Below are 20,033 nucleotides of genomic sequence, written 5' to 3' on the forward strand. Positions count from 1 at the left end.
CTGATTGAGTGGCAAGAAATGATTGTTGAAGGTACTGAGCCAAGAAGAATGAGGGCTAATAGCAAGGGAGCAGGGCGTGTGGTGGTGAGGATGAGGGCACTAGGGTAGTGAGCAGGTGTCTGGACAGGTGTGTGTGGGGGGGTGTTTCTCTTCTACTCAATCTCCCCATTGCAGCTTCCCAGCAGTGGAGATGCTGGTGGGGACATGGTTGGCAGAGGACATCAGAGATGACCTGCCACATAGGGAGCCCTGCGCTCTCATGCCTGGCCTTGCTAGGAGCTCTCTGGTTAGTCAGATGTCACCTACTATGACTTATAGACTCTCACCACACAACTCGGGGAGGGATGACCAACTTTGAAAGACTCTGAATGCAGTGCAATGTACCAAACACTAACACTCACCAAGCAGATTGGTTTTATGGTAGCTCATCTGTGCATTAGTGAGGGGAGAGTAGCTATATATAATGTTTGTCAAATTCTCAAAGGGTCCTGCCTGAGTCATGCAGCTGTAGGTCTGGTGAAATTGGGGGATTTACCAAGAAAGCAGGTTTCTAAGACAAGGGGTCATTCTAGTCTCTCTTCTTAGCTTTTTTTTAGATCTAGATGTGAACATCCAAGACCTGAAAATACCCCTGATTCAATTGAGAATCTTCACAAAGACACACACGAAGAACTAGAAAAATGCATTCTGGATTGAGTACCTGAGTTTTGGGGCTTAAGGGGCCACTGGGAGACATTTAGCAGAGAGGCTTGTTAGCAACCGTACATTGACCACACCCCCTAACATCCTAGTTCTCCTTACTAACTCATTCCAAGCCCATCATCCTTTGAGTTTTGAAAATCAACCCTAATGTTCTACTAATCTGGACTCCCTCTTAAGGTCATGACTCTTTACACATTTACCACATTCCCCTTCCCTCTTCTTGTTTCTGTGAACTCCTTCTCCCAGCCACACCATTCTAACATTCAGGCGTCCAATGACTTAGTCAAGTGCCTGTACATCCCATCCACACACATCAGGAGTTTAGAGGCGTTTTCCTGAATATCTGAGTGGAAGAAGCTCTCCCCTCCCCCATTTTGTCAGTAGGGAAAGCAGCAGCCCACAGGAGGGCAGGGAGTTACTTACTCGAGCTCAAGCATCAGATTGGTGGCAAAGTCGGGACTGGAACCCAGATCTTCTGGATCTAAATCTGACCCACTTTCCACCACCTCGAGCTGTAGCTCCTCCAGGAACTGTGCCTCCTCCACGAGTTCAGGGTCCTCCCCAAGCTGGGGCTCCTCCACGAGCTGGGGCTCCTCTAGCCTTTCCCCTTTCATCTCACTGCTGCCCAGGAAAGCCTCGATTGCCTGGCAGGGGTTGGTTCCCTTTCTCTGTCTCTGTCTCTCTCCCCTCCCTCCCTCCCTTCTTTCCTCCCTCTCTCCCTTTCTCCTTCCGTGTCTCTCTCAATTGCTCTCTCCTTCTCTAGCTCCCTCTGTCACTGCTGGGCTAGGGTGGGAGCAACTGGAAGCTCTTTCCCAGCTCAAAAGAAAAGTGCTCTGGGAGCCTCAGGGCCAGCCTGAGCTGGCTGGGCTGTGGAGGCAGGAGGAAGTTCCTGGCCCTGAGTGCCTTAGGGGCTCCTAGGCTCTGAGGGAAGGCTGGAGCTCCTGGGGTGAGCCCTGCCCTCTGAATCTTCTGCCGAAGGCCGGGCCAGCTTCCTAAACTAACTCCCAGACTGAAGGGGAGGGCCGGATCCTCCGGGGGGAGCCCAGACGGTGGCTCTGCCAGCCAGCGGCTCTGCCAGCCAGCCCCTGTGGTGGAACTTTGAAAAAGACCAATGTTTCAGCAACTGATTTCTTTTTCAACATGAACAGCAGGCCTTTCTGTCCCCCTCGCATGACTGTGGCTGTGGCAAGCAGCCCCAGCCTGAGCAGAAGCAGGATTCCAGGGCTGGGGCTCCATAACACCCAAACCACTGGTCAATTCTACTAAATAAAATCAAATAAAAAAACACCGTTTTTGGCATCAGGTGGACCCAAAGCTGGTCTCCTGGCATGGAGATGTTGTGTACCTACTGGGATGGGATGTGCACAGCCGTCTAGAGACGAGAAGTCGGAAGACCATTGGGTCAGAGAATCAGGAGACATGGTTTCTCTTTTCAGCTGATCACTAATTGGCTGTTTGTTTTGGGGCAGGTACGCAGCCTATTCTGGGCCTCAGTTTCCTCATCTGTAATGGGAGGGGATCAGACCAAATGGCTGCGAAAGCCCTACTAGTTTTGAGCCTCTGAGTCTGTGTCTAAGATGTATGTGGAGGCAGAAGGTGCTGGCCCCCAACTCTGGGAAGGGGGAGGCTCAAGGTCTTGAAGAGGTAGTCCATCCCCATCGTCACTGCCCTCTGAAACCCTTTTTCATTTGTTATCAATGCCAGTAGAGTGCTCTCATGCTTCTGTGGGTTTTGATCTCTGGTAAAAATCTCAAAAGCTTGCCCTGCGTACCGCCACCCTCCCAGGAAGGAAGAAAGCCAAAAGCCTTCTCAGTCATTTATACCTGAGTGTGAATGAAGAAGGTTCGGAGAGCAAGCCTTGACAGGGAGAAAGCTTGCCAGACTGGGTTGCAGGTGTTACATGGCTCTGGGCAGGAGAGGGTGTGTGATTGATGGAGTGAGGGGAGGGGTCAGTGAGTGGACTGGTGAGAGAGGAAGGCAAATCAGAGAAGGTTTTGTTCTGGTTCCACAGAAGATTTGCCTAATGTAATGAACTGAATGCTTCCTGGGAGCACCCTCTCACTTAACCTTTCCAACCACACTCCCCCATTCTTTAGATGAGGAAACTGAGGTCCAGGGAAGTCACTTACCAAAGTTGCAGAATCTGTCAATGGTAGTTTATCAGATGTGAAGCCCCTGTGCTTCATGAGCACGCGGTGGCTAATGTCGTTCTCTGCTTCTTGGTGGCCCCTTCAGGGTCTTTTGAGGGTGGAGAAGCCCATCCCAGCTCCCCTACAATGGCCAGCACCTCCCACTCTTATGGTAGAGAGACAGGGAAAAGCAGAGTAGGATCCTGATTCTCTAGGATCCTGACTCCCCAGGACTCAACAGCCCTGGGTATGCCTCGCAGCTACTACTAGAATAGGATATAATATGTCTCCTACGTTTGAATAGGAGAGTAAAAACACAGCATTTTGGAGACATGGCCATTTCTGGGGGCCAATTTCAAGTATAACTTTCAGTGTGTTAATTCTTTATTTGCTTCACTGACCTTCATCCTGTTCATCTGGCAAGTGAGCTCTTCAAAGTCTTCCTGATCCTGATTTTCGGCTGATAGACTATTACAGCCTTTAGAGAATCACTCTGCCTAAATCAAGACTGCTTGATCTTGGCAATGAGAAAATGTCCTTGGGGTTTGCTTCTATATGAAGGCTTCAGTGAGCAAGAGGAACTTCAAAATCCACATCCTAGGGCATCGTAGTGACTGGGTTCATTTTGCCTTTCCTCGCTAATGATTTGGGGCAAGAATTGCTCATAGAGAGGTACATGCAGTGCTCAAAGTTTTAACAAGGTGACTTCTTTTTGCAGACTTTCTAATCCCAGAGGAAGCCCCCTTAGCTTGTGTTCTTGTGGCTTCCTGCACCTTTCCTTCATTATGATCAATTGTATGATACATTTATTTGTGTAATTATTATTTAATGTCTGTCTCTACCACTAGATTGTAAGTTTCCTGCCACAAGGATTCTGCCTGGTTTTTTGGCTGCCACTGTGTCCCTTATGTCTAATCTTTGTGTGTGAGGAAGAAGAAATCCTCTTCTTCCACCTGGGGTGGGCAGTCTTATACCAATGCTCCCAGCACAGGGGTGCTCCCCAAAACTGTAAGATGGTGGAAAATGGGTGCCCCTCCCACAGAAGCTAATTTGGCTAAGAGATGAGAAGGAGGCATGGGGAAAGGTGCCCTAACCTCTCTTGAGTCCATACCCCCACACCATTCCAGGCCCGGGAGGTATGTGCTAGGTTTAATGACTGGCCTCCAATGGAAATTTCATAGACATTTTTATTATGAAAGTATTTTCATGCAAACACTTTCTTTCATATGCCACACGTGCACTTTGCTTTTTCCTTATGAGTACCTGCTTCTGACTCCTTTGCCTGTCTGTCCCCTTCTGTCCATGGTCCTTATAAACCAGCTCCTCTTACACCTTTACCCAGTTCTTTATGTCTACCGTCACCACCTTCCCCACATTTACAAAGTATTATAACATACCATGGTACTTTCATTTAGCTTCTCTGAATGCTTGTAGTCAGGAAGTTCTTCCTATTATCTAATCTCAATTCTTCATGCTACAGTAGAGGCCTGTTTCCTCTTGTTCTGTTCCTAGTGTAGCTTGGAAGCAGCTAGTCACCATCTCTGAGTTGTCACTTTTCTTATATTTGAAGATCAACCACTCTTCTCTCTCTTCACCACCCTCCCCTCCACCCTCAAACTCCTCTTACATCAATCATCTTAGTTCCTATAGCTCCACCCCACTGCTCCTTGAAGCCCCAAGTTTACCTCCCATTGGCTAAATAAGTCTCATTGGCCTTATCTGGACCCTTCAAAATTAGATTCCCTTGGATCGTGCCAAGCTCTCGACTGTTACCTGCCTTGCCATTATGGTGGGACCACCTCTCTCCAGTGAAAGCTCCTTGGAGCCCCTTGATCAATGTCTTTGCCCCTCTCCAAGGTGTAGCCCCCCTTCCCCTCTGTTTTCAAGTTGTTTTTCAGCCTGGACAAATATCTGACATTTGCAGCCCAGAAAATTTACACCTCAGACTCCAGAAAGGAGTACAGCCTGAAGCTCTGTGCCCCACTGCCTCTGTACAATGAGGAGCATTCATAACTCAGAAGGAAGCCCACAAAGAGAAAAGAAAACCCAGATGACCCTCCCCTTTCTCTTTTCTTTATAGTAAATAATTTACAAAACCAAATTTTCCTCCCCACAGGCTATACTCACTTTATCACCGGTCCCCAGGGCCAGCCTTTACACATTTCCATACTGTCATGGACTATTTTTAGCAAAGGATGACATTAAGTACTAGTTGCCCCGTGTGCTTCAAACTCATCTCTTCCTCTTGTCAGAATATTAGTCCTCCTCTTTTGGACCTGCCAGCTACTCATGGCCTAGAGATATTTCCAAGGGTGTGAGCAGCTACCTAGTGGTATGACTTCAGTGGGTCTTTACTAAGTCCTCTGTTTTAAAATGTCTCATTTGGGGGCACCTGGGTGGCTCAGTCAGTTAAGCATCCGACTTCGGCTCAGGTAATGATCACAGTCTGTGAGTTTGAGCCCCGTGTCGGGCTCTGTGCTGACAGCTCGGAGCCTGGAGCCTGCTTCAGATTCTGTGTCTCCCTCTCTGCCCCTCCCCTGTTCATGATCTGTCTCTCTCTGTCTCAAAAATAAATAAACATTAAAAAAATTTTTTTAAATAAAAAAAAAATAAATAAAAATGTCTCATTTGGCCCGGGTCTGCTCATTAGAATTAGACTGGGTCTCATGATTTCAGTATTAGAGATTCATTTCTTTAACTCAATATCACTTCCTCAGGAAGCCTTGTCTCTCCCTTGTTATATTCTCTGTCAAAAGCTCATTCCTTTTCCCTCTTGGCACTTACTTAGTTTGTAAATACACATCCATTAATGTGTTTGGTTGTTGTCTAGCTCTCCTACTCTGCTGACTATTCTATGATGGCTGTGACCATGTCTCTTGTTGTGAGTTTCCCATTCTATTCCCAGCGCCTAACAGTGAGCCTGGCACATGGAAGGTGTGCAGAAAATACTTGTTGCTGACCAAACATGCTCATAAATTTAAATGTGAGTTCTCCAGGGCACTGGTGGGAAAGGGTGTGAGCACGAGTGCCCAGCATACTAGTTGGGGGAGAGGGTCCCAGAAAGCAAGGGCAGAGTGCTGACCATAAGTAGCACTCTCCTTCCCCAGGTGACTTGAAGCTGGTTCCCTTTGCTATCCCTTTCCTATCAGCTTGAGGCTTCCCTCCTTCCTCAGCTTTACCCCAGGACCTTCTTTGGTAGGGCATCCGGGAAAGAAGGATTTGACCAAGGTGCATATAAGGCTAAAACTAGCAACTTTTTAAGGCTAGCAACTTTTTTCCAAAGACACTTGGGAAAACTGTGTATATATTCTCATGGCAGCACCTTGACATGTCCCTGGTTCTGTTACCCACCTCAGAAGGGGCTTGGTGGAGATCAAGGCCAGGGGTGCTGAGATATGAAGCCACACACCCCCCTGGGTCCTCTGGTGCTCACCTTCGACTGTACTCCCAAGCTCAACCCACCTGGTCCCAGTGAGCTTTCTTCAGGCCCTAGAGGCCCTAACCTACCAGGGCTAGCCCAGGTCCCTGAGGAGAGGGTGCTAGGGACCAGCTCACCTAGAGTCAAGGGGAGCAAGGAGAGGAGGGCCAGAGTTGGCCTTCCTCTAGTTCCTGAAGCTTGGAGACTCTGGGTTTCAGTCTAGGAAGAATGGAAAGTGTTCTTGGCTGCTGTCCCCACTCCAGGCCAGCCCCTTCCTACCCACGATCCCCACTGGACTGGCAAGGCTCCCCTCCCCGTCCCAACCAGGGAGCACTGTAGCTGCTTCCCATCATGCCAAAGCCAAACCATTCTTAAGGCCCTGCTGGAAGCCACCGCCATAAAGTGACTCTCCCTTCCTAGTTTGCTTTGGCACCACCCAAGTTCCAGACCTGCAGAACCAGGGCGCAGCAAGTTTAAGGCCTTTCCGTCAAGGAGCAGGAGTCCCTGCTGGGCCTGAGTTGCTCTAGTGGAACTGCTTTGTTCCCCTGAAGGCCTTCAGGACAGCTACTCTACTCCTCTACTCTTAGCTCCCCAGACTCCATCCTAGCCTTTTCCTCCTTCCAGCTCTTCTTCAGTGCTAGGCAGGGTAAGCACTCAATAAATCCACAGTGGGTGCTTGGTAAAAGTGGGCCCTTGGTCAGTAAATGATGAACTGATTGACTGAGATGCTTGGTCACTCAGTCCAAGGCCAAATGAGGTGTTGCCATCATTCATTTCTCTGTGTACCTGGGCTGGCCAAGTATGTTGCCTTAAAACAGAGTGGGGCTTTTCTTATTCTTTCCTTGTTGTTGTTTTTGTGTTTGTTATGTTTTGTTTTGTTTGGCTTTGCTTTTACTGCAATGGACTCTAAACTGGAAGGGCAGGGTGATAGGGACAAGCAAAGGGCTCAAAGCCTGGGAGGGCTCTCAAGAAAAGGAAATTCTGCACCTCAACCTCACACTCCCCAACATTGACTAGATTCTGGCTGTGATCTGGGAAACTTCAGGGAGCTCTCCTGAGCCCTGAGATGATGGTCTTGAGTTTGTCTGAGGATTCATGAATCTGAGCTTTGGATACAACATGTCTACTGGTAATTCCCACACCACTTTTCTTTTTACACTGTTTCCCCATTTCTTCCTCTTTTTCTCTAACCAGAGAGCAGTGTCCCCAACTACTCTCAGCCTGTGAGCCACTTACCGGCTGGCAGCACAGTGGGGCGGGCTCAGGCAAAGACTGGAGAAGAGCAGAAGAGGAACTATTGGTTTAGTCACAAACTCTGAGCCAATGGAATATTAGATTGATTGGGCTATTCTGTGTTGTAGATAGTCAAATGAGCTTATTAAAGAAATATGTCAGCGAATCTGGTAAGCCTGATTTTGCTGGGGGCTCAGTTGCAGCAAGCTGGTAATGTAATTTTCTGAATAGACCAGGAAGAAAGCTAAGAATCATTGTGAATTCAGGCCAGCCTGGGGACTCTAAGGCTTCACGAAGAATATACTGGGAATTGGCCTTCTTTTAAACAGCTCCTCCAGCTTGTAGTAAACCCTTTTCTGCATGGGGTCCCAGAGCAATCCCTGAACCAACAAGCAGATACAAAAGGAAGAGGGACTTCTAAGACCTGTTCTGGGGCCCCTCCAGATGCACCAGGCTGTCTCTTAAGCAGCATAGGATCAGGTAATAGAAGAAGTCGCCCTCCCTGCCCCCCTCTGCCCCCACCGCTGAATGCCCCAAACCACACTAAGCCCACAGCAGCTCACCTGCCTGCTTACATTTGCTGCTGAGTGTGGGGACTCAGGCTGGATCACCTTTGCAACCTGATTGCCTCTGAGAAGACTGCTTGCCTGACACTACAGGGAGAGTAGGCTTTTCCCCTGGAAATATGATTGAGCTCTGTAGACCCCCAACAGGCTTCTGAATGCCTGGCCTCAGGGAAACCTGCCACTGAGCAAGCAGAAGTTTGATGCCTCAGTAACCTGGTTCTGTTACATAAGGCACTATGGGAGATATGAGTCAGGGCCCTCAGGCTGGCCTAGGCCCAACCTAGTCTGGGAGTGAGGCTATGCAAGGTGAGGGAGGGCGGTCGAGGGGTGGTGTGTATATGTGGAGGAAGCCAGCAAGGAGCCACTGGAACCACTTCTCATCACTTCTCACCCCCTTCTTCTTCAGGGATAGCAGGCGTGGCCAATCAATGGCCTAGACAGCTCTGACAGAAATCCTGGCCAGACCCCTAAGCTGTGAGCAGCTGCTCTACATCTCCCCTGAAGAGAAGACAAGAGGAAGTGGGTTGAATACCCAAGCCTATTTTGTGAGTAAATTCTTCCTTCGAGGAAGGATGAGGAAGGTCCCTGTGGGGCTTTGATCACAGGCAGGGCCCTGATTTTAAGCTGGGCCTATTTGAGGAAAGCGGCTCCCAGGAGAGGAAGGCTGATAGCATAGCCTGGGGCATCACTGACCAAGCCTGCTTCCAGCTCTTGTTTCTCCTTGGGCTAGTGTCTGCACCATGGGAAGCTTCCCATTCGGTCTCCTGTACTGGATGGCTAGGATCTCACACCTGTTCCCAAAAGGGCAATAGTTACTTTAAGGCAGGGATCTCCAGCTAGAAGGTACAAGTGAATTCGACTTGCCCACTGATAAGATTCCCTGCTGCTTGGATTAGCATTTGGAAAAGTCTGCTTTCTACTCTCACAGACCCCTGTCTTATGCCCACTCCGACTCCTTAGCCCAGATGAATTTCGGCACAGTCGATAGGGGCCTCCATAAGCCCCTGCCAAGACTCCTCATCAAACCTTTTTTTGAGGCTAAGATCTAGCCTTCTGGACTTCATGGGGCTTCCATGGGTTCTATGGAGGGCCTGCTCTGCCAAAAGCTGTGGTCCTACAGAAAAGTCCTAATCCTTGTCCCATTATTGCAGGCACTGGGATGGCACAGCATGTCCTGGGCCATTACTGTGGCTTCATCTAAAAGGGAAATTTTGTCTTTTTGACCCCTGTGGTCCTGGAATGCCTTCCCTTGAGCGCACTGAGCACACAGAGTGCCCCACCAAATGTGCCCAAGCTTTAGTCCCACTTGGCACGTTGGCTTCTCTGGAGCTCAAGAGTCTATTTTGCACGACACCGACCAATTTATTATGTAAACTCAGCCACCCATGACAAATTATGGCTTTGTAGTTATCTTGAGAGATGCCTTAAATAAGAGGAGAAAGTTCAGGTAGGAGCAGCATCGCGATGAGCAAACACAGTTCAACGGCCACTGCCAGCTGCAGACAAGGCTGGCCTCACTCCTCTCACCTGGCCCCACAAGGTCGGGGGCAAGTACTGACCAGACACATCTATCTCCATTTATCCAGACTCCCTGGCCTTCAGGACCTGTTCTGGAAAGGAACCAACACTCTACCTGGAATCGAGAGCTTGCTAGTTTATCTGGATGTGCAAATATAAGCAGGAGTATTAACCTTGCTTCCTCTTCCTCTTCTCTTCAGGCAGGGAGGAAAAATAAGGTCACCCTGGAAGAGTTATTTTCTGAGGGGTGGGCTCACTCACATGGGTCCATTCCTGGCAAACTGGAGGCGTAGGTGAAATTCGTGCTCTGTTCTTACCATCTGTCTTTATGAGCACAAACCTTCCACCTTCACCTCTTCAGCTCTCATGCTACCCAGAGCCCTGGGCTGCAGCAAACCTTCTGTGGACTCCAGCCTTGTCTCCCTACCTCTCTTCTCCAAACTTGGCTTTCCCATGCTTCATTCCCATAAAGTCTTCCTTCCAGTCAGTTGCCTCCCTCAAAGAAGGTCTGGTAAATAAATCCACACAAAGAAGTCAATGATAATTAATGATGTCACATGTGACTCTTTTAAAAGGTATGGTAGACCCTGGCCATTTATGAAAGGGACACACTAATTCATGAGCATCCCGAGACCATATCATTTTCCCTATAAAGCTTCTATGTCCATCACTTCATTAAACTTTTTTTTAAAGAATTTTTTTAATTTTTGTTAATATGGAAGAAATGTTAACAGTAAAACTGGTGAACCTAGGGTACATGTACTGAATTACTGGAGGCTTTTTTCATTTTATTTTCTTGTTAAATACACTTAAATTAAGCTTTACTGAGGGATAATAAAGTACAAGGGTTACTTTGAAGTGATGCTCTAACCCATTTTGTTTGCTAATGTATGTGGAAGTAGCTTAGTCGGCCCTGGTGCTATAATAAAATACTATAGACTGGGTGGCCTCAACCATAGGCAGTGATTTCTCATAGTTAAAAGTTGGAGGTCCAAATTCAAGATACTAGCCAGCTGGATCCTGGTGAGAGCTCTCTTCTGCTGATAGTCACTTTATCACTGTGTCTTCATCTAGTCAAGAGAGAACTGTGGAGTCTCTTCCTTTCCTTAGAAGGACCTTGATGCCATTGGGAGAGCCCCACTCTCATGAAGCCACTTTTAGCTAAACCTATCTCACAGAGGCCACATCTCCAACCACTGTCACATTGGGAGTTAAATTTGGGAGGACACAATACAGGCCATAGCAGTCAGGTCTCAAATCGTTAGTCTTCTGTAATTCATTTTGTGCTTATAGGCTAGAATACAGAAAAAAGAAAAAACTTGAACTTTTCCATACTCCTTTCTTTAGAAAGGATAAGAAGCTGCTGAAGCCTTGCCCACTTTTCTCTTTCCTTTTTTTCTTTTTTTTTTTTTCTGGATGTCCATTTGGTGACAGGATTTGGACATGAGTACGTATCGGCCAGAGGACTCATCAAGGTGGGAAATGGCTGTGTTTTTCTTTTTCTTTTTTTTTTTACTTTTCTTTTTTTATTTCTTTAATTTCATTTTTTATTTTTTTTAAATTTACATCCAAATTAGTTAGCATATAGTGCAACAATGATTTCAGGAGTAGATTCCTTAGTGCCCCTTACCCATTTATCCCATACCCTCTCCCACAACCCCTCCCGTAACCCTCAGTCTATTCTCCATATTTATGAGTCTCTTCTGTTTTGTCCCCCTCCCTGTTTTTATATTATTTTTGTTTCCCTTCCTTTATGTTCATCTGTTTTGTCTCTTAAAGTCCTCATATGAGTGAAGTCATATGATTTTTGTCTTTCTCTGACTAATTTCACTTAGCATAATACCCTCCAGTTCCATCCACATAGTTGCAAATGGCAAGATTTCATTCTTTTTGATTGCCGAGTACTACTCCATTGTGTGTGTGTATATATATATATATATATATATATATACACACACACAATATACAATATACAATATATATGTGTATATATATATTATATATATAATATATATATTATATATATATAATATATATATAATATATATATATATAAAAAGAAGATATATCCACATCTTCTTTATCCATTCATCCATCGATGGACATTTGGGCTCTTTCCATACTTTGGCTATTGTTGATAGTGTGCTATAAACATGGGGGTGCATGTGTCCCTTTGAAACAGCACACCTGTATCCCTTGGATAAATGCCTAGTAGTGCAATTGCTGGGTCACAGGGTAGTTCTATTTTTAGTTTTCTGAGAAACTTCCATACTGTTTTCCAGAGTGGCTGCACCAGCTTGCATTCCCAACTTCATTAAACTTTTTAGCTTTCTTTTCATGGTGTTCACTAGCAGCTGACTCAGGAAGGGGGTGTTGTCCCCAAAGAAATAGATGTTTCCTCATTTCATAGAATCACTACATTTGTTTGGACTCTGAGGAGAGGACCTGGGCAATCCCACTTCTATGTGTCTAGACCCCAAAGAATTGAAAAAAAGGGACTCAAAAAGATACCCATAGGGGCACCTGGATGGGTCAGTCGGTTAAGCTTCTGACTCTTCATTTCGGCTCAGGTCATGATCTCACTGTCATGAGATCAAGTCCTGTGTCAGACTCTGTGCTGGGCATGGAACTTGCTTAAGATTCTCTCTCTCCCTCTCTCTCTCTGCCCCTCCCCTGTGTGTGTGTGTACTCTCTCTAAAAAAAAAAAAAAAAAAGATACCTGCCTACCCATGATACTAGCAGCATATTTCACCATAGCCAACAGGTGGAGGCAATCCAAATGTCTGTGGACAGATGAATGGTTAAACGAAATGTAGTTTACCCACACAATGGAATATTATTCAGTCATTAAGAAGGAATGAAGTACTGTTACATGCCACCACATGGGTGAACCTTGAAAACATCATGCTAAGTGAAAGAAGCTGGACACAAAAAGCCACATGTTGTATGAGTCTACTTATGTAAAATATCTAGAGCAGGCAAATTCATAGAGACAGAAAGTAGAATAGAAGTGACCAGGGGCTGAGGGGAGGAGAGAATGGGGAGTTATTGTTTAATAGGTATGGAGTTTCTGTTTGGGAGGATCACAAAATTCAGGAAATGGATAGCAGTGATGGTTGCACAACATTGTGAATGCCTTTAATGCCACTGAATTGTATACTTAAAAATGGTTCTAATGTCACTGAATTGTATACTTAAAAATGCTTAAAATGGCAAATGTTATGTTACATACATCTTACTATAATATATGTATATACTACTTATATACTTTATATACATACATAAAATTCACACACATCATATATACATATGACATATGCATGTCATATACATACACCAGCGAAAGCCTCTTAGCACATGGAATTCACATCTGTGCCTCAAGAAAAAGACAATTACTTACATGTTGAGATTCTCATGAGGCATCCAAACCATAAATGTTAAGTTTGCAAATGCATTTGCATTTTTAACAGGGAATGTGCCTTAATCCAATAGTGCCTATTCTTTGTCAGACCACTAGGCACTCAGGAAATAGTTATTTTAAATAACCTTGGGCTAGGGAAGGACTTTCGAAGCTTGATACCAAAGGCAAAAAATCACAAAAGGCAAAGAATGACAGGCTTAACCACAGAGAAACCCAAAACCTCTCCATAGCAAAAAAAAAGAAAAAAAAAAAAGAAAAAAACAAAACAAAACAAAACAAAAAACCTCCATCCTCGAAATCAAATGGCAAATTAGTTGACAAAGGGTTACAATCTCTAATTCAGGGTTTCTCACGGTGTGGTTCTGCATACCACTGGTGCCACGGGAGAGGGGTTCGGTTTTAGATGGTACACAGTCATAGAACTGAATTTTAGAGTATGAATTTGGACATGACAGCAGACAAGCAGGGGAGTCATTTTGCCCCTCAAATCACACCATGTCAGTGGCTACGCCCTCAGAAGTCAAATCCAGGAATATACACTTATGAAATCATTAGTTCTAAGACCTACTTAGAGAAGCACAAATAATTTTTATGCAAATTTTTCTTGAAAACCTGCTCTCTGAATCTCCATCTTTCCCCTTACTGCTATATATCAACTCAATAGGGAAAGTGAAATGAATTAGCACACACAAAGCCATTCAAAATTTTTGCTCTTTATTACTTTCTAAGCATCTGAGTGTGGGAACTAGTTGTTGCCAGGTAGAAGCTTAAAGGTAGACTCCTAGGACTTTTAGAGCTGGAAGCAAACTCAGATTCAGAGTGTCTCAGACCACACTGGGCAAGTGTGCTTGGGGACCAAAGGCAGAACAGCCGATTAAGAAGTTTTGAATAAATTCTTAGAAATAATATTTCAGGTTATAACAACAGCAATAACAGACTATGGCAAAAGCTCTCACACCAGCTTGCCACACCTTACCAATCAGTTAAGGCCCCTTGAATTTCAACTTTGCAAGTTTTTTTTCATAGGCTACATTTATTTTATTTTGTTTTATTTACAATTTTTTTAATGTTTATTTATTTTTGAGAGAGAGTCACACACACACACACAGTATGAGCAGGGGAGGGGCAAAGAGAGAGGGAGACACAGAATCCTAAGCAGGTTCAGGCTCCAAACTGTCAGCACAGAGCCCAACTCGGGACTTGAACTCATGAACTGTGAGATCATGACCTGAGCCGAAGTCAGATGCTCAACTTACTGAGCCGCCCAGGCGCCCCTATTTACATTTTTTTTACTTACATTTTTTTAAAGTAGGCTCCACACCCAACAACGTAAGGCTTGAATGCATAACCCTGAGATCAAGAGTCACCTCTATGGATTGAGCCAGCCAGGCGTCCCTCATAGGCTATATTTAAATTGGAAATTTTAGCTGCTTATCCAGTATGTTCTATCTGCCTCCTTAGTTCTCCAGTCTTAGAAGCATATTCAAATGGTAAGGCAGAGTCCCTTACTAAAAGGGTGACTGACCATCCCAGTTTCCCTGGGACTATCCCAGTTTCAGCGTTGAAAGTCTTGTTTCCTCACATTGGAGAGTTTGTCACTCTACCTAGTAAGGACATTTTAACCACTTGATTAGTTTCTGGGCTAATAGTTACCTCTGCTTAACAATTCTTTCTTTGCAGACAATTCTTTAGTGTCTGATTGATCTCAGGTGGATTTTTGGCTTTGCTCTTTGTTGTGAGGCATCAGGCAAGTTACTTAATTTTCCCAAGCCTCAATTTCCTTTATTAAAAATCAAGAAGGGTGATAACAGTACCCATTTCATTGGGTTGGTGTAAGTATCAAATGAGATTAGTATATATTGTTGTAAACGCTCCATCAATGTTAGCTATTAATCTATTATAATTGTTAGTTACCTAACACAAGATTGAAGGGATGGTATTTGAAACACATCTTCCCTCACTCAATATTTTTTTCAAGTTTATTTATTTATCTTGAGAGAGACAGAGACAGCACGAGTCAGGGAGGGGCAGAGAGAGAGGGAGACAGAGAATCCCAAGCAGGCTCTGCTCTGCCAGCACAGAGCCTGACCCGGTGCTCAAACTCATGAACCATGAGATCATGACCTGAGCTGAAATTCAGTCAGATACTTAACCAACTGAGCCATCCAGGCACCCCCCCCCCAATATTTTAGAGGCAATTTCACATACCAACAAGCTGCATGCCTGTTACCACTCATTCGTAGGTATATACACAGCACGGTCCACTGGAACTACCAGGCTATGAGAGTTAATGCATGTGGCTCAAACAACAACAGAAATCCCACTTAAATATTAGTAAGTATTTTTCCAAAGACTAGGTTATAATTGTAAAATCTTTACATAAGACCACACCAATAATTAAGCAGTCATCTGACAAAAAAAACAACAGCAACATAACAACACAACGGTTATGGGCACTGGCTGTATAACAGGAAGCCAAGGGAAAACCAAGTGAGTGTAAAACGCATCCCTGCCCTCATATTGCTTACACCCTTGTGTTCCAAGGATACCAAGAGCTAAGCCCAGGAGCCAGGGACAGATCAAAGCAGACAAACCAGATAGAAATGAAGAATGTACCCTGCCCTTCCTCCCTAGAATATAGGGGCCCTTGCAGCAGGAGAGTAGGCTGCAGAAGAGGCAGGAGAGTCTCTCTCCCAGGAGAAGAGGCAGGCTTGAAAGTAGACAAATTAAAAGAAAAAAGACACCCAAGCAGGAATTTGAGATATCAAATCATTAAATGGAATAGAAGTAAAAATGATGGCACTTGAAACATTAAATCATTAAATGGAACAGAAATAAAAAGTATGGCTGAGTTTTGAAGACAGAAACCCTGGAATAAATGAAGTAAGAAAAGTCAAAATTTTCACTTTGGAGAAGGCTGGCCAGCTCAGATACGGGAGAAGTCCCATGACCGACAATAATGGTCTCCTACTCTGCTAAGGAGCATGTCATTCTGGGCAAAAGCTAAACCAAACTCAGAATCTCCAATTTCTGAGGTCCCAGGAAAGGTCAAGGAAAATGAGATAATGCTTTGTCCTGCTGGAACTATAGGGCTATTACCACAGGACCAGGTCACTCCCCAGCCTCACCGAAGCCAGAGGGCTTGCTGGTTTGCTACTCAGCTGTTTGGGACACTGAGTTGCTCTGATTCCAGGAGGCAGGGTACTCAGGTACACCTTCTTAACAATTCGCCCTGCTCCCTCCACCCATACCCCCAACTCATAGTATTTCCAGGCTTTGCCAAGAACCAAGAGTCAACAGACAGGTGTCAATGGAGTAGGTGACAAAGGAGGTTTTTCCATTCAAGAAACCCAGATAACCAGAAAGCATCCCAAGGTATGGCACAATCCAATATTTTGATCTCAGGCTCTCAGCCTCATACCTCATGCACATAGGTCCGACCTCTTAGGCCCTAAACCTAGGAACCAGAGCTGAGGAAGCTTTCCCTCTTATACTTCAGCAATGCCATTTTGGGGCAGTTTCTCTCCCGGTTGAAATAGTACAAATGCTATAGGCCCTCTTTCCAGGTGTTTCTGCCACCCCTCCCCCACCACCAATTTCCTACAGAGCGGAGGGCTTTAGCTCCGCAGGGATGCAGAGTCTGTCTGTGGTGTGAATACACTTGTAGTAATCTTTGGCCAGAAATGGAAGATTCCCTCGAAACCTGTTCCACATGTGGCCTGGTTTCTTTGAGACAATGAGATAAATTGATGCGTAATGTGAAACAATAAATGAGAAAGTGCATTGAAGGCATGGAAAATGCCTGAGAAATACAACTTGTTATGATAATGCTTAGCGAAGTCAGCAGCCCTGCTTGTCCCCTCCTGGAATTTCTGGGCTGAGGAGGCAAACCTGGTCCTTAGCATCAAGTGAGGGCAGTTCCTACCAATCTTAATTGCTTATAAAATTTCCTATGTGTGCTTCACTGAAAAGCCGCCCAATGATTCAAATATTCTGTGGATGCTCAAAATTGCTTATTACGTTGTCTCAACACACCACCTGCCCATGACCTGGAATCTCAGAACTACAAGGAACCTTAAGAGGCCAGAGTGATCAGGGAACTTGCCCAGGTTCACACACCGAAGTAGAGCCACAATTTGTACCATAACCCAGGTCTATCTCAGTGGGGTTCTCTTTCTCTTAATATAACCTTTGTTGTTGAGAGAATAAGATCCACCCCTATACACACGCACTAACACACACACACACACACACACACACACACACACACACACACACTAGTGTCCCATCCCAATGGTTCTAAGAACACCAGACCTAAGGCTGGGTTTCCTGCTTCCCCTGACTCAAAATTGCCTCCGTTGTCTCCCCGCTAAAGACTGACTCTTACCAGAGTGTCTCAGACTGGATGGAGGGCAGAAGCCACCTTATATCTTCCTATTATGTTTCTCCCCTCTCCCTCTTTCCTTGCCCTTCAGCAGGATTTCTAGAAAGTATGACCCACACTCCTACACAGACCTGGGAAGATATGGGTTCATCCACCCACCGGTCCTAGGATGCTCTCTGGGGCTGCTTTTGCCCATCATTGGAAATTGAAGTCTGTAATCCATGGAGGAGGTGGGGGTACCCCCATCCAGAGTCTCAAAAAATTCTCACACATCTCTAATTTTTCTTGTTCTCCACCCTCTCCCCACACCAGCAGAGGGCTTAATTTGTCTTGACATTTTGCTTACCCTCGCGGTCAGCCAGGGCCACTTGGTAATTTAAAAGCCCTTGCAATCTCAATCTGAGTTTGCATATTTTGAGAAGGGTAGAACTCAGATCCCAAGAGCATCCCGCGGCAGAATCTCCAAAGTGGCAGTGGAAATGTATGCATTTGAGGATGGGTGCTGCCAGTTACCCCCAACCTATCTAGGGCTCTGTCCACCTTCTGGACTGCAGCATTTCCCTGGGAAAGTCTCCTGCGGGCACCTTTCAAGATCGGGCTCCCACCTGCAGGGCCTCCCCTCAGCCCCACGGGACTCCAGGTAGCATCAGCGTCAAGTCTTATCGCCCCGCCCCTTGTGAACTTCCTGGTAGTGCCTTCTGTCAGAGGTGAGGGTCCGGCAGAGGATGGCGCTGGCCTGGCCCGCGTGCCCATCTGTATGACCAGTCACCCACCTGTGGAAGAAGAGCAGGATGGACAGCATGGTCTGGTCGATGTTGCGGTTGCAGATGCCCTCGTTGATCAGGTAGCAGGGGTCCCGCAGCACGGGCTCTAGCGAATCCTGCCGCATTATGCTGTTGAGCTTGTCGGTGTTGAGGTTCTCGAAGATCAGCTTCTCCTGCAGCTGCCGAAAGTTGTTCACGGTAGGGCTGCCCGGGTTGTTGTTCTCTCCGCTGCTGTCGCTCTGGAGCCCGCTCCTGTGGGCCAGGTCCAGACAGCAGTTACAGCAGTCCAGACCGACAGGTGAGCGGCAGTCGGTCTTGGACTGGGCCATCTTCTCAGACTCGGGGGCCGCTTGGCCTGCGAGGTCAGGGTCGGCTGGCAGGTGCGCGCCCGCCAGGCTGGCCTGAGGGGACTCCAGGGTGTATGGAAAGCACGAGCTGCGAGAAGAGTTGGAAATTAGCACCTAAAGCCAGCCACCCTCGGCTCGGCCCTCTCCCGGCCAGGTCTCCCGGACCTGCCGCTCCGGGTGCGAATAGAAACAGCTGGACAAACAGCTCTGAGCGGATCCTTGGGCTCACTTCCTCCTCTTCTTCCTCCTCTTCCTCCTCCTCCTCCTCCTCTTCCCCTCCCCCTCTGCCCTCCCCCTAGGTGCCACCCGCGGCCCTAGCACAGTCCCAAGTTTCCAAAGTGTGAGCGGGGCTCGGCGGACCTGTGGCAGCAGGAAGGGCGGGCGGCAGGGCAGAGGGAGAGCCGGGGCGCGCCCTCGCTCCCTCCCTCCTTCGCTCCCTCCCTCCCCGGCTCGCTGGCTCTCCCGCTCACGGGCTCCCCTGGGCTGTGCCGGCTGAGCGGTGGCAGGAGCCGAGAGCGAGTGACCCAGTGAGCCGGCGAGCGAGTGAGCGAGCCTCACGCCCAGGAGTCAGCACGGGGCTGTGACAGCATGTAAATTACCCCGCGGGGCGGGGGGTTGGGGGGCGGCGGAAAACCCTCAGCCGCCGCGGCCAGCTGGCTTCTGCCCCCAATCCCCTGCCCCCGCCCCCCCCCCTGCACCCTAGGGCCCTCTCACCCTCGCACCCACACGGCCGCCCGCACCCTCGCCCGCGCTGCCGGGAGCCGGGCCCGGCTCTCCCCACCCCGTCCGCGCGCCCGGCGCCTGGGCTCGAGCTCTCTCGCCGCTCAGGGCGCATCCTCCGTTAAGAAATCTACTAGCGATCTCTGGTCTCCAGAGCTCCGCGGGAGGGCAGACGTTCCGCGTCCCACCGAGGACGTGTCCCCCTGCAGGAGAGGCGCCGCCGCTCCCCGCGAGCCCGCCTCGTGGCCGCCTTCAACCGCCGCCCCCCACAAGCCTGTTTCTGGCAGGGGTGGGTGGGGGCTGCAAAGAGATCGATTGCCCCCACAGAGAGTCCGAAGTGCCAGGCACGCTCTACCGAGTGCCCAGTGAAAGCCTTTGAACGACACTCACAGAAGCGCGCTCAAACTCACCTCGGTTTCTGTCCCCTTCTTCTCACTTCTCTTCCCCTCTTTCCCCCACTGGCTCTCTCCTCTTTTCCCTGAACCCCATTTGAGGCGATCTCTGCCCGGGCTTCCGGGAATACCCGGCTCCCGGCCGGCTTCCCGCTGCCTTGCCCCCTCACCCTCTCTGGGCTCCCGTCTCAATTTGCCTTTCCGTCTCTCAGCGCTTTTTCTCCACTCTCTTCACTTTCTCTCATTTTTTTTCTTTTCCGTTTTTCTTTCTTTACCCATTTCCGCCCCCTCTTCCTTCTCTTTCTTGCCCCCTTTCTTTCCTTATTTTTCTCCGTTTCTGTATTTCCTCATTCCCCCCTCTTCTCCCCCATTCCTTTTTCTCTCCTCGTTTTTTCTTCCTTCATTTCCCCCGTTGTGTTTTCTCCGCGCGTCCGTCGCC

General features: G+C 47.4%; 1 protein-coding gene across 2 annotated transcripts in view; it reads right to left on the minus strand.

Moving 5' to 3' along the window:
- TSC22D3 (TSC22 domain family member 3) overlaps nucleotides 1-19,320 on the minus strand; it is a 62,397-nt gene extending 43,077 nt beyond the window's left edge. The window contains exons 1-2 of one of the 2 annotated variants that reach the window (XM_045470552.1): nucleotides 19,264-19,320; nucleotides 18,145-18,570 (exon numbers count right to left, since the gene is read on the minus strand). In XM_045470552.1, coding sequence (XP_045326508.1) covers nucleotides 18,145-18,464 — 320 coding nt within the window. In that variant the 5' untranslated portion in view covers nucleotides 18,465-18,570; nucleotides 19,264-19,320. Of the gene's footprint in view, nucleotides 1-18,144; nucleotides 18,571-18,842; nucleotides 19,093-19,263 lie in introns of those variants that run through there. The other variant, XM_045470553.1, reaches the window with a different exon arrangement.
- Between the last annotated feature and the right edge of the window lie 713 nt (nucleotides 19,321-20,033).

Source organism: Leopardus geoffroyi, chromosome X (assembly GCF_018350155.1).
Source record: "Leopardus geoffroyi isolate Oge1 chromosome X, O.geoffroyi_Oge1_pat1.0, whole genome shotgun sequence".
Lineage (NCBI taxonomy): Eukaryota > Metazoa > Chordata > Mammalia > Carnivora > Felidae > Leopardus > Leopardus geoffroyi.